Source organism: Podarcis pityusensis (assembly GCF_964106645.2).
Source record: "Podarcis pityusensis genome assembly, chromosome: 4".
In the NCBI taxonomy this organism is placed as follows: Eukaryota; Metazoa; Chordata; class Lepidosauria; order Squamata; family Lacertidae; genus Podarcis; species Podarcis pityusensis.
Window position 1 is genome coordinate 72,244,495 of NC_138027.1, and position 14,339 is coordinate 72,258,833.

At 40.1% G+C, this 14,339-nt stretch overlaps 2 protein-coding genes and 1 long non-coding RNA gene across 4 annotated transcripts in view; 1 reads left to right on the forward strand and 2 right to left on the reverse strand.

Annotated features, from left to right (window-relative positions):
- Positions 1–594: 594 nt before the first annotated feature.
- Positions 595–11,965, reverse strand: LOC308474855 (granulocyte-macrophage colony-stimulating factor receptor subunit alpha-like). The gene is given in 10 exon segments (XM_081001417.1): positions 595–725; positions 2,592–2,664; positions 3,041–3,134; positions 4,770–4,896; positions 6,209–6,235; positions 8,641–8,771; positions 9,209–9,390; positions 9,487–9,619; positions 10,862–11,000; positions 11,002–11,965. Coding segments are annotated over 10 exon segments (1,074 nt in total). The 5' UTR covers positions 11,086–11,965; the 3' UTR covers positions 595–641.
- Positions 9,584–14,339, forward strand: part of CRLF2 (cytokine receptor like factor 2) — a 45,259-nt gene continuing 40,503 nt past the window's right edge. For both annotated transcript variants that reach the window (XM_081001423.1, XM_081001424.1), the window contains exon 1: positions 9,584–10,263. The gene's annotated coding sequence lies outside the window, so the exon portion shown is untranslated. The remainder of the gene's footprint in view (positions 10,264–14,339) is intronic.
- Positions 11,978–12,803, reverse strand: LOC308474880. The gene is made up of 2 exons (XR_013984989.1): positions 12,587–12,803; positions 11,978–12,106 (listed from the first exon to the last, which is right to left on the reverse strand). It is a non-coding gene; the product is annotated as an uncharacterized lncRNA (long non-coding RNA).

Here is a 14,339-nt window from a genome sequence, read left to right on the forward strand (position 1 = left end):
GAATGCGGAAGTATTACAATAATGATCACTTAAAGCTTGACTGGCAATAAAAACAAGCAAAATGTAAGATTTAGCTAATCAACTGAGTATCTTAACAGGCTTGTTGTCAAAAAGCCTTGTTGGCCAATAAGGCTCATTTATTGGAGCAGTGGGCATCTTAGGAAAATGTTGAGATCTTTGATTTCTATGACACATGGCAAAGATAGACTACAAACATTACAGTAGCCCCTGTCCTTTAGAGTAGTGTTTCCCAAACAGTTAAGTCCCCCAACCCTTCTGAATTTAGTGCACCCAATCTGTAACCCTTTATATTTTAGGGGACAGAAATTTTGTGTAGATAGTTCAGCTGCATGTACCTTGCTGTCATCATTTTGTGTAGCAAAATGACACCTGACTTGATTTCTGTGTTGGCTGTGTGTTGATCCCTACAGTTGGATATATATATATACATACACACAAGTACAAGCTTCTTTTTCTAGCTGTTACTTGCATAGGAAACCTATCCCTGGCATTGTCTTCCAGTGTGCTTGAGTAGCAGCTTTTGTACTTGTATACATGCATTTGCAGCTGAGATGAAAGGAAGCACCAAAATAATAGCATTTCCCTAATTTATTTGGGGTAGCAGCTGGCTAGTGAAAATCTCATTGTTTTTGTAGTTCACAATTCATTTCTTCAACCACTGTTATTTTTTCATCTGCTGCTGGCTTCAGGTCCACCCATGTTTTCTACAAAAAGGGAAAAGAAAAATCCCCTTAAGGTTAATTCCTAAGACTTGTGACCACTTCAGTTTCACTTCTTTATTACAGCTCATAACAAAGTTCTGCTAGCATAGCCAGTATTGAAGAATAGTGTGCTGGTGGTTGAGCTTTCCACGGTTCCTCCAACATTTAGAAAATGACAAATGGAAGCTGCAGCAAACTTTTTGCAATGCAGCTTTTCCTCTGTAATATATTTTCAGTTCAGCCCTGTTTCTAATTTCCACAGAGTGGCTAGGGAAACGCAGCCAGATGGGCAGGGTAGAATTATTATGGTTTCAATATCTCCAATTAAGTTAAAACTTACTTGAAAGTCCCATTTCTTTTAGATGAAATTAAACAACTACCCTTGGCACTAAAATGTCAGTAAAATTACTAGTTTCTTACACTGGCCTTCCACTGATGGAGCTAGTTAGGTGAATCCCACCCATTATAACTAGAAACTTATATTTTTTGTTTTTATGACCACACAGATAGGTTTGGGGAAGTGGTTACAGTGTTTGGAGACTTCCATCGTTCATACACGATGCCTCAGGGTTCCGTCCTCTCCCCCATGCTTTTTAATATCTATATGAAGCCGCTGGGAGAGATCATCAGGGGGTTTGGGCTGGTTGTTCATCAGTATGCAGATGACACCCAGCTCTACCTCTCCTTTAAATCAGAACCAGTGAAGGCAGTGAGGGTCCTGTGTGAGTGCCTGGAGGTGGTTGGAGGATGGATGGTGGCTAACAGATTGAGGTTGAATCCTGACAAGACAGAAGTACTGTTTTTGGGGGACAGGGTGTGGGCGGGTGTGGGGGATTCCCTGGTCCTGAATGGGGTAACTGCCCCTGAAGGACCAGGTGCGCAGCCTGGGAGTCATTCAGGATTCACAGCTGTCCATGGAGGCACAGGTTATTTCTGTGTCCAGGGCGGCTGTCTACCAGCTCCACCTGGTACGCAGGCTAAGACCCTACCTGCCCGCAGACTGTCTCTCCAGAGTGGTGCATGCTCTAGTTATCTCCCACTTGGACTACTGCAATGCGCTCTACGTGGGGCTACCTTTGAAGGTGACTCGGAAACTGCAATTAATTCAGAATGCGGCAGCTAGACTGGTGACTGGGAGTCGCCGCCGGGACCACATAACACCGGTCCTGAGAGATCTGCATTGGCTCCCAGTACATTTCCGAGCACAATTCAAAGTATTGGTGCTGACCTTTAAAGCCCTAAATGGCCTCGGCCCAGTATACCTGAAGGAGCATCTCCACCCCCATCGTTCAGCCTGGAAACTGAGGTCCAGCACCGAGGGCCTTCTGACAGTTCCCTCATTGCGAGAAGTGAGGTTACAGGGAACCAGACAGGGCCTTCTCGGTAGTGGTGCCCACCCTGTAGAACACCCATCAGATGTGAAGGAAATAAGCAGCTATCCTATCTTTAAAAGACATCTGAAGGCAGCCCTGTTTAGGGAAGATTTTAATATTTAATGCTGTACTGTTTTTAACACTTGATTGGGAATCGCCCAGAGTGGCTGGGGAAACTCAGCCAGATGGGTGGGGTATAAATAAAAAATAAATTATTATTATTATTATTATTATTATTATTATTATTATTATTATTACAACTACTACTACTACTACTACTACTACACAAGTGTGGAAATATTTTACTAGACTAGATAAAATTCTAGCACACAAACATCTCTACGAATGGGGGGAAACTGCTAGAGCAGCAATTTCATGGCACCTTCTGTGTGGCAGTAAACAATCACATAGCATTACTTTGTGAATTACAGCCATTCATCTATAAATTGTTTTAAAAACTGGCAGAATACTGCATTCAAGGCATTCTAGAACTCACCACATTCTCATGTTGCCAAAGAACATCTTTTGGTTGTGGAACTGGAAAAGTTAGGCACCTCCATATGTGGAATCTGCAGGAAGGAAAATGTGGTGCTTTGACCAGGGTCTCAAATCCTGTTCTCCCTAATCCATATCCTCTTGCCGGCAGATGGAGAGCTTCATGCAGGGAAGGGGACCACTCGCCCATTTACAGATAGGACGTAGATTGAATTATGCACTATATGTACTGCATTGTCTTAAATCTTTAACAGATCCTTCTATTCAACATTTTGATTAGAATATTAATATGTTAGATTTTCATTTAGTGTTTTCAGGTCTTCTAGAAATGTTGAATTTTTCAGATCTTTTGGTTAAAATCCTAACAAAGAATACGCAGGCTTGTCAAATCTCAGAACAATGGTAATTAAAAATGCTAGCAGGTGAAAATGGTGGGTCATTGTGTTTTACCTTTTCCAGATCAAAATGAGGAGCAAGATTGTTATGACGGTCCCAAGTACTACAAGTATTAATAATTCTGTAGGAAATGGATTGGGGTCAGTACCTGAAAAGATAGGAAGGCATTAATGCTAAGTGTATCATAAACCCAAGCCCAGCATCAGCTTGTGATGTGGTTGGGCCAGGCACCAACAATGCTGGCATGATTTTAATTTATTTACAACTCTTAAGGTCCCAGTGCTGAAAGGGAAAGTGTCAATCCAGGAGGCTAAAGCCTTTGAACCTGCCTCCAAATATAATGTTCCTCTAGGGGCATGACATTGTGGCCCAGATGCACTGCAAGGAAAGAAGATAGTGGCAGCTACAGCTACCTAGCTCAGCACTTAAAAGGTAAGCAAAAAAATATGCTATGTCAATAGTGGCACGTCCCCCCAACAGCACTCTTTGTTTCCCTCTTCCAACCAGGTTATTGGGGATCAGGGCAGTCAATTGTTAAAGTTCTGGTCCTTAAAAGAGCACCAGACCTGGTAACAACCACAGCCTCTCTTGCCACTTGGCTCTGTCCACATTGCTTGCTGGGATGGGGGCTTCCAGAGTAGTGTTTTTGGGGAAGAACCAGGATGGTGTTTTGCAAATCTGGCATCAGTCTTATATAAGCACACACGTATGGCAGTCCATCAACTGATCTGTCTCACCAGAGTAAGGTTACCAGATGTCCCCGTTTCCCGAGGACAGTCCCTGGATTTACAAATCAGTCCCCATACAAAATCCACTGAAGTTGAAAAGTGTCCCCAGATTCATTGGAAAAAATCTGGTAGCCTTACACCAGAGTGGTACATGCTCTGGTTATCTCCCGCTTGGACTACTGCAATGCACTCTATATAGGGCTACCTTTGAAGGTGACTTGGAAACCAACTAATCCAGAATGCAGCAGCCAGACTGGTGCCTGGGAGTAGCCGCCGAGACCATATAACACTGGTCCTGAAAGACATACATTGGCTCCCAGGACGTTTCCGAGCACAATTCAAAGTGTAGGTGCTGACCTCTAAACCTGAAATGGCTTCAGCCCAGTATACCTGAAGGATCGTTTCCACCCCCATCATTCAGCCCAGACACTGAGATCCAGCTCTGAGGGTCTTCTGGCAGTTCGCTCACTGTGAGGTCATAGGGAACCAGGCAGAGGGCCTTCTCGGTAGTGGCGCCCGCCCTGTTGAATTCCCTCCCATCAGATGTCAAGGAAATAAACAGCTATCTGACTTTCAGAAGACACCTGAAGGTAGCCATTTTAGGGAAGTTTTAGTGTTTGGTGTTTTATCGTGTTTTCAATATTCTGTTGGGAGCCGCTCAGAGTGACTGGGGAAACCCAGCCAGATGGGCGGTATAAATAAATAAATTGTTGTTGTTGTTGTTGTTAAAGTTCCATCTCTAAGCAACAGGGGGACTGACACTAATATCATTTTTGATGTCTGTAAGGCTCAACTGCCAGAAACTTTCTGTAAGTCCTAGAAGCTGGAAGTCTTGGAAGTATGGGCTGTTTTCTTTCAAAAAAAATATTTTAATCTACAAATTTATATTGTTCTGCATGCTGAGGGAGTTCTCTGAATAGATATATATATAAACATTTTTGGAATGCTTTGTTTCTCAGGCTGATAGAGGCACACAATCCCCTGAGTTAGCCAGTAGAGAAAATAACAGAGAAAGGGCCAATGGAAAAAATAAATAAATAAATCCGTAATCTTACCAAACACAATTGGTTTACTCCACTCACTCCACTGTGTCCCAATGGGACAATACTGTCCAGCTGCACGGAGCCTCAATGAGTATTTCCTACGTACCGTGTAATTTTGGTGGGTTTCTCCGCTTGTTAACTAAAAGTAGAACATTAATCTGCTTTATGTCTTTGTTGGTGAAATAGCATGCCAATTCATATTCATCAACTTATTATTTCATAAACTTACACACACCACTTGATTGTAAAAGGAAACAAACCTCAAACAGTTAAGAAAGATAAAACAAGAAAATCAAGAAAAAATTACAGGCATGTTTTAAAACATACTGAAACGGATTAAATGAGGCTCTTAATATTAGGGTTGTGTGTTTGAGCCCTACATTGGGGTAAAGATTCCTGCATTGCAGTGGGTTGGACTAGATGACTCTTGGGGTCCCTCCCACCTTCTACAAGTCTGTAATTCTGGGACACCTGCTTCATCTCAATAGGCAGGGAGTTCCAAAGTATAAGGAATAGATGAGATGAAAGCATACATTAAACCATACGAGCAACAGTCAGTAGAAAGGCTAAGAGGTCATCTTTAGGATAATCATGAACAGACGGGATTCTAAGCCCAAGTAGTGCTAGTGCAGGGGGCATTTCAATTGTTTTGCTGTATATCAAGCTTATTTCTTCAAAGACAGCAATCCTTTGTTTTCTAACATACAAGTAAAGTGCTACAGGTGTGGTGTAAGCTAAACCAGCCCTGCATTCATGGCACCAAACAGTCTGGCCTCTGCAGGCAGAAATTTCAGAGGTGGCCATGATATGTTTCTGTGCCTTCATCACAGACAGACACAGCATAACCCCTTCCCTATTGAACTTCTGTCATGCAGTAAAGACTTTATTTCAGCAGGTGTTTAAAGTATTTTTTTCTGATTTTATTTTCTTGCATTTTAAACCTTATTGGGCACTGCTTAGAGACTAAGGAGTTAAGCGGTATATAAACAGTTGAAATAAATGCAGAAAATGAAAAGATTATAGGCACTTGTTGACTTCCCCATTCGCTAGAATGCGGAAGTCGCCCAAGGCTTTGGAAATGGAAGGTAATCAGATCTGAAGCATAATATCACATTGAATATCTGAAGCAATGAAGCAGGTTGCAAACCAAATATTTATTTTACTTCATGTCTCCCATCTTTTGAGGATTCTGGATATTTTTTTGCTATATTTTCCCTTTTGGACCAAATCTGGACACCTAGATAGAACATCCAGTCAGATGGGTGGGGTATAAGCAATAAAATATTATTAATTAATTAATTAATTAATTTCAGAATGCTGTGGAAAAAGAATACTATGCTGCCTTCTTAATATTTATAGACCAGCTTTCTTCCAAGGTAGCATACACATGATTCTCCCATTCTTAAATTCAGTTCACATGCCTCATGTTTATATAAGATAACAATACTTACTTTTGAAATGTGGTCTCTGATTTCATCCTTAGAGACAAAAAAGTAACGTTTTTAGTTGGTTTTCATTGTACTTTTTCAAAGTATGCTAGCTTTCACAAATTTGGCTGTATACCTTAATTAGCAAGGAAGGCAAAAGTAGTCAAGAGTAACCGATAATATCAGAGGACAGAGGGCTGACTTCCTTGTGGGTGGATTATTAACTTCCCCCACAATCTTCTCTTTTTTTCATTGTGTAACACACACACACACACACACACACATTATAAACATACATATTAAAAGAAGACGAATGAGTTATAGAAGTTCACGTTTTTCCATACATTAATAGATGTGAAACTTTACAAAATGGTATTTGGCTTCCCACAAGTGCTGACCATAAAGCACCAGGCAACTGAACTGTTAGAACCCAAAACTAAGAATTTGTCAAGAATGTATAACTTGCTGCTGAAATGGAACACTCAGGCTGAAACGGTAAAATCGGCTATGATTAAATGGGCACAAGACGTTGGACATAACATTATGTTCGCTGACTGGGAACAGTTGTGGAACACAGCTATGAAGTTTACGGCATGTAATGCCTTAAGAGAGAATATTATGAAAATGATATACAGGTGGTACATAACCCCAGTCAAGCTTGCAAAAATCTATCATTTGCCCGATAATAAATGTTGGAAATGTAAAGAAACTGAAGGTACATTTTTTCACCTTTGGTGGACGTGCCCAAGGATTAAGGCTTTCTGGGAAATGATATATAACGAATTAAAAAAGGTATTCAAATATACCTTCCCCAAGAAACCAGAGGCCTTTCTCCTGGGCATGGTCGGCCAAATGGTGATAAAAAAAGGATAGAACTTTCTTTATGTATGCAACAACAGCAGCAAGAATACTCATTGCAAAGTACTGGAAGACACAAGAACTTCCCACACTGGAGGAATGGCAGATGAAACTGATGGACTATATGGAACTGGTGGAAATGACTGGTAGAATCCGTGACCAGGGAGAAGAGTCGGTGGAGGAAGATTGGAAGAAATTCAAAGATTATCTACAGAAACACTGTAAAATTAAAGAATGTTAGAGTGATGTTGGATTGAAAATAAGTGGTTTCCAGCTGTACAGGATTTAAAGTTATAGATAGACTAAGATTAAGGATTAGGATTAAAGAAGTTTAAGGAAATGGAAATTTGGTTTTTAAGAGGCAAATTTTAATGTTATATTATATTAAGATTAAAGATTGGGATTAAAAAAGAGGGAAAGAAATTGCTGGACAAACAATTTGAACTGGAATACAAAAGAGGGAGGTATGAGGAGGTCCAGAAAATAAGTAAATTTAAAGATGGAAACGAAAAGGTGATATTGTTTTTAATTGTTCTCTTTTTCTTGTATCTTGTTTTTTTTTGTTCTTTTTTTCTTTCTTTTTTTTTGGATTATGTAATGTGCATTTTTGAATTGTGTATTTTTCGTTTATGTTTTTCTGTTTAATCTTTTATTGAAACCTTAATAAATATCATTTAAAAAAAAATAAAAAAATAAAGCACCAGGCAACCATTTTGAATTCCTATAGACCAAGGGTGGGAAAACTGTGATCCTCCAGATGTAGGGGGATCCTGTCATCTATTGGCCTATGCTAACTGGGGCTAAGAGGAGGGCCACAAATATGCCTCCTCTGTTATAGTGCAAGGATTTGGCAGACCAGCTTGTGATGTATATAGGAATTCAGCAAATAAATGTATCGCCACAATCCAGTCATTATTTTAAATATGTAGGATAGACCTGGGATTTGTGTGCCAGCATGCATACCTATACTGAGCCACACAGTATGAAGCTAGGAAGGGTGAGATTTCAGAAACCAAAATTGTTGCAGGATGCTTCTGCACATGGGTACATTGATGCACCCACATGTTTGGGGTGATGGTATATGCCAGTCAATGTAGCTCACACATTGCAACCTTGACATCACCATGAAAGTGGATGTGTCTATCCGCACGGGGACTTTCTAGGCTAGATTGCAGACATTGGCTTTTGACTGAGAACAAAACAGCCGAGAAACATTAGTTGGATTCAGATAAAATACTATAAGCTTTTTCTAATAGGGAGGCTCAACAAATGAACTGAAAAGCGAGGCTGCAATGCAGAATTTGTTGGGAGGTCATCCCACAAGAAAAGTATCGCTCTATTTTATCTGAGGATTTTTTTTACTCATGAAAGAACTGTACGCTACTCCATCTCTACCAACCAAAACCTATCTAAGAATTACCATTCACCCTGGTAGATATGAAATAGCAGTCAAACTAAATTCTGTGTACATTTGAAATTGGACAAATTTTCAAAATGTGAAATGTATCTTTCACCACGAATTTCTACATCAGATATCTGCATGTGACTAGCAAAGGTACCAAAAAGCTATTCAACAAGCAAAAAAAAAAACTTCTTACCCTTATTTCGTACTTAAAGCAGTAGTCTGCATTATCTTTAAAGGCACAGGGAGGGGGTTTCCATTGTACTTTGCACCCCCATGGCTGTTCATGACAATTCCAAGTGATATCTTCTGGTGGAGTAAGTTTTTCTGTAATGAAATAGCCAGTATTTTACTTGACAGGTGGAGAGCTGTGAAATTTCAAGGGCATCTGAGTGGTGAACTTCCCTGCTTCCAGTTCCTAAGCATTTCAGATTCACATACATTGTGGGTAGGTGTCACTCGGCTTACAGCCAGGAATTTTGTGATGAGAGGTCTTGAAGGAGTACAGGGTGTGTGAATGCAGGCAGACAAATACATCTCTGAGGCTTCTTTAATTTTACAAGCATTTTAAAACAAAGGACTAGAGAAGGGGTGAGGGATTTTTGACTCCACAGCCAGCCTAGCCTGTGATCAGGGGTGAAGAGATTTAGAGTCTAATAATATTGGAGGTCCACAGCTTCCCCATCCCTGATTTATATCTCAAGATATCTAATTTTTTGCACTGTGAGTAAACGAACAAACAAACCCCACCCTCTTTCTCTTACCATGATTGAAAGGCCAGAATTGCTGATCCAAAGGCTGAACCAGTGATTCTTCGCTTGATCCATTCACTCTGAGGGTAATATGATTCCCAGGAACTTTTATATTAGGAAAATGGCACCCAACATGTCTTCCAAGTTTATTATTTTTGTACTGGGGGCATTCTGTCTCTTCTCCATCGTTTTCGCTGCATGCCAAAACATTTTGTTAAAAACCCAGCCAGGAACAGCATACTCTAACCATTCCCTTCCCCACCCCCATTTAACAAATGAAAATGAATTACTGATATATCAAGTATAGAAAATACTGGACATCTTTAGGAACATTCCTGCCAGTATCCCAAGTGCAATTCATTGAGGTAACACGAACTGTGTAAATGACACAGGATAAATTTTCAGCTGATGTCCCGTTTCGTCCTGGGGAGAAAAAATAGGAATGGTCAGTGTGTGTGTGTGTGTTTGTGTGTGTGTGTGGCTCTGAGGCTGCATACCTGCATGGATTAATGTGCTTATCCTATATGTGTTTTATGAGATCAAACTATGCAAAGTGCTTCCTTTTTTTAATGTCAAGTGGCTTTTCAACACAGTTTCCACCACCAATGTTTACCCCTGGTGGGGATGTGATTCTCTATTGCTTACCTGCTTTCAGAAACTGGGTTGAGGAGTACAACTCTGATGAGGAATGGTGAGAGCCTACCCCTCCCCTGCTCATGGCCAGGACCCTGAAACTCCACAGGAGCAGTGGAGTAGTGTTGCTTTGGAACAATGGTTTGCTGAGGGCACAGTTCGGAAGACAATAGTTGGGCAGAACTAGGAGGTGAACAGCAAGAAGAATGGGAAGAAAGTGAACTAGCTGACACTCTCTCACTGGAAGTTGTGCAGGCTCTGAGATTAGATAAGGTGACTGCGCAAAAGGCTCAAAGGTTGAGAGATCAGGTGGCTAGGAGGCGAGAGGACGGATGTGACTAGAGGGAAGTGGACAGAACCTTAATTGGGATCACCTGCACTCTGAGAATGATCACTTGCTCTTTTGCTCCGTACATTAAACATTTCTGTAACTGGTAAGAGACTACTTTCTCTTTGTACTGCTTAACTACAGCCAAGAGGGGAGGAAGCAGAGTCCCTGAAGTCTGACACCTGCTCATTTCAGCTTCCGTTGAGCCTGTTCATGTAGCTGCTTGTTCATGTAATTTCATGGTAGTTTCATTCCTGTTTGCTGCAGTTTCTGGGAACTTCATGATTTGTTTTATATCTCATAGTTGTTTTTGTATCATCTTCAGTGGACACAAATGCTCCCTACTGTAATACGTTATTTGTTTATGGTACCTAACTAATCTTCTTCAAGTATCCATCTGCCCTGAGGTGTATTGTGTGCCTACATGTGTGTACTATATGTGTGTGTGAGAGAGAGATCTTCAAGCAGATATGCTTTTTTCATCTCTCCTCACTTTCCATCTTACACCCACATAAGAACCAACCCTACCCCAAAACTAAAATGCCTGATCCACCCACACATTAATGAACTACTTTGGTAATAAATATATTTCCTTCCGCTCTGACTTTGCCTGCTCTCCACTGTCACTCATCTGAGCTTCCGCAATTCTAACCATATCTATGCTAAAGTAAGTCCCACACAGTTCAATAGAAATGTATACTTACCCTGATTATTCGCAAAAGTAATAAAGAAAACAGAGCAGAACACTGTGAGGCAACTCATGTGAACAAATCCTATATTGGGCACCATACTGATTTTTCGTTTTTTATATAAATACACAGAAATAAATCCTAAAATGAAAAAAAAGGGTTTGTTTTATTTCATTGTTCTGCCACATTTTCATTGGAGTGCTATTCTTTGAAGTTACTCCATTAGGAGAATGAAACATTCCCTCCCTCTCATCTCCCTTTATGTCCACCCTGTGCCCTCCCTAAATCTGCTCCAGAGGATTTGAGGGAAACCCAGGAAAGGTTTGAGGGTGACCAGGCAGAGAAGAGTGAGGGGAAATGGAAATCCTTTTGCTAATGGAACAATTTCATTGGTTGCCAGCCTCTGTTTTTTCTAGTTTATATGAGGGGACATGTAATACTGGAGCTTTGGTTTTTTTAAAAAAAGTTTCTGTTTTTGTTCTCATTTGTATTTATTCAGTTCTACATATGGCATACCTACATTGTTTTCAGAGAACACGCCTTTGAAATACTCCTGACTAACTTGTTGTCTTCCAGTTGTTGTTGAACTACAACTTGTATCACCCACAGTCAGCATCCCATAGTCACCCAATATATTGAACTTAATGACAAAGTTTTTCTTTTTTAAAAAACAACAGCAACACCCAACAAAATCACTGCAGGGCATTCTGTATTATGTTAGCCTTACCCTCTTCTGTAAATCTGTTTTATCAAACACTGACACCTAACAATCAGATGATATATACATATTCCCAAGTTAAAAATTAAAAATGTATTGATAATTCTCCTTATTTCTATAGCTCTCTGCTTAAAAAATACACAAAGCTTAGGTTTTTGTTTGCAAAAAGTTGCATGGAAAACCCTACTAAAATTTCAAAACAAACCCCCATAAAATTCTTAAATTTGACATTTTAATATTGCCTGGTAAACAAGGGGGAAAAGCCCGGGTGTACAGATGGGGGAAAATAAATAAACGGGGAGTGGGGAATGGCAGGTTTCCACCACTCTCCACCCCCCATGTAAGGTTGCAATCATGCATGTAAAGTAAGTATAAGTTGCAGGTCCACTGTATATAGAAATATAGGTTGGTTACCTGTATTTTTCCAGCTTTTTGTTTGTCAGTTCTTTTCTTTCTCTAATCTTGATAGCAACCCAGTCCCTTTTCCTTCCAGGTATTAAAGTTCCCTACTTGTCCATCTGTTGATCTTTCATCATCAAGTACTGGAACAATGGGTAATGTTTTTGGGAGTAAAAAAAAGAATGCCCAATCTGTTAAGCAGTTGTTTTTTAATACAGTTTGCACACAATAATATTTTTTGTCTAGTTGTTTTAAACATCAATCACAGACATGTTCGTTTTCACTAAGAATCCTTCCATTGGTCTAAATTACTGATTTTCTTTCTTAACCCACAAACCTTTCTAATTCATAATAAGATTCCTGCTTCTTGGTAGCATTCTTCTGTCTTGGATACCCAAACCACCCTCTTTCCAGTTTTTTGAGAATAGCAAAGGGTTTCTCAAGACCTAGAGGGATTGGACTGGTGATGACTGTCACAATGTTGAAAGGATTGGGATAGTAGATATATTCCATTATTCCCGCTGTGTCTCCCCTCACCCCCACCAATGAAAAATGGGTGATGTATTTGTGAAAGGTTATGAATGTGGCCCCTTGTTGTCTGCTGGGTGGGGAGTTGTTCTTACCGTCTCTTCTTACAGGCTCAATAAGATTGTAGTGAAGAGAAGTTGTGGCAGAGCAGAGGGAAAGCAAGGATATATATGTTGCTTTCATAAGGAGCATTGCATCATGAACTTCCTTCTTTCACTTCCAATTTACAGTAAGTGAATAAGAAAGAAGAAAGTAGTGGGATGCTTTCTCTTACTCTTGAAGGCCTTTCTGGTGTCTTCCTTATATTCTTGATACTGCTCCGACCCTTTTTAATCTATTTATAAGCGATATGAGGGCGCCTCTGATAGATTCTCAAGAGACGATCCACGCCCCCCGTCTTGCCCAATATCGTTGCCCCCTTCTACTCTACGCAGACGACGCAGTGATCCTATCTTTTTCAAGAGTTGGCCTTAGGAGGGCCTTAAAAATTTTTGATGCTTACTGCAAATCAAATTTTCTTACAATTAATCATGCAAAGTCCAAAGTCCTAATTTTCACCAAGAGTCGAAAAACCTATAATTGGAGAATAGACGGGAAAGCCATAGACCAAGTTTTTAAATTTCAATACTTGGGAGTCCTTCTCCAACACAACATGGGCTGGAAGGTCCACCTTGCATATGTATTAAACAGAGCTAAAGCCCTTTCATTTGCGCTACTGCGTTTTTTCTTTTCAGATGGGGCTTTCCATATTCCATCAGTGTTAAAAGTTTTCAAGGCAAAGGTGATTGCAACAATAGCATATGCAATCCCAATATGGGGGTCCTTTGTTAATCTAACCCAATTGGAGGTAATCCAAAACCAACTGCTAAGAAGGTTGCTAAAACTACCCAGGTGTGTAGGCAATACAGCTATACGACTCGAACTAAATGTGACATCTCTAGAAACCACACTGTGGAAATGCATCCTCTGTTACTGGTTGGCATTATGGCATAAACTCCCAAATCTCCACTTGATACAGTGTCTCTGGAGAGATGACTTCCCTAGCCCTTGGGCAAAAATAATACATGGGAAACTTGTGTCCTTAGGACTATCTCCATCTGAACTACTAAAATTGGATTTAATTTCTGCCAAGAGAATTATAACTCACAGATTAGAGGAGATCGATTTACAATTTAATATTGCGACAGGTGGTGGCACCTGTTCGCCGATAAACCTTGGCTTAACACCACCAACAAAACTCCCATCTTATTTAACTACCTTATCTGTGGTGATGCACAGGTATGCCTTTATAAAGGCTAGATTCAATGTTTTCCCATCAAATGTGTTGGGTAACAGACTCTCCAACGGACAGATCTCTCTCCTCTGTGTCTGTAAAAGTGGATCTATAGAATCGTTATATCATATAATCTTCTGTTGTCCATTACATTTGGCTTCACGGTCTAAGTTTCTGGCCCCATATTTATCGAGAATTGCTGACAGACCTCAGGAAGCCCAAATAATATACTTATTAAACGACGAAGACTCAAGTAGATCCCTTGCAGTCGCTAGATACCTGATTAATGTCTTATTTCATAAGAGGAGAAATGGATCACTGTATGACTCTGACAGTTTAGCCAAACTTAAGAACCATCAATAAGTGCCAGAACTAAGACGCACATCCCCGAGGGATTTGAATTACGGTTGACATAGAGGGAGCTTATTGTATATAGTGTTTACTTAATTGAAGTAAAATTGGTTTTATATGGGTGTTTTAACTTGGAACTGTTTAAATTGTTTGTTTATGGATAAATCTTGATGTATTGTTTTAGATATGGGCCAATGGCCGTAATAAATCAAATCAGAGAGCTT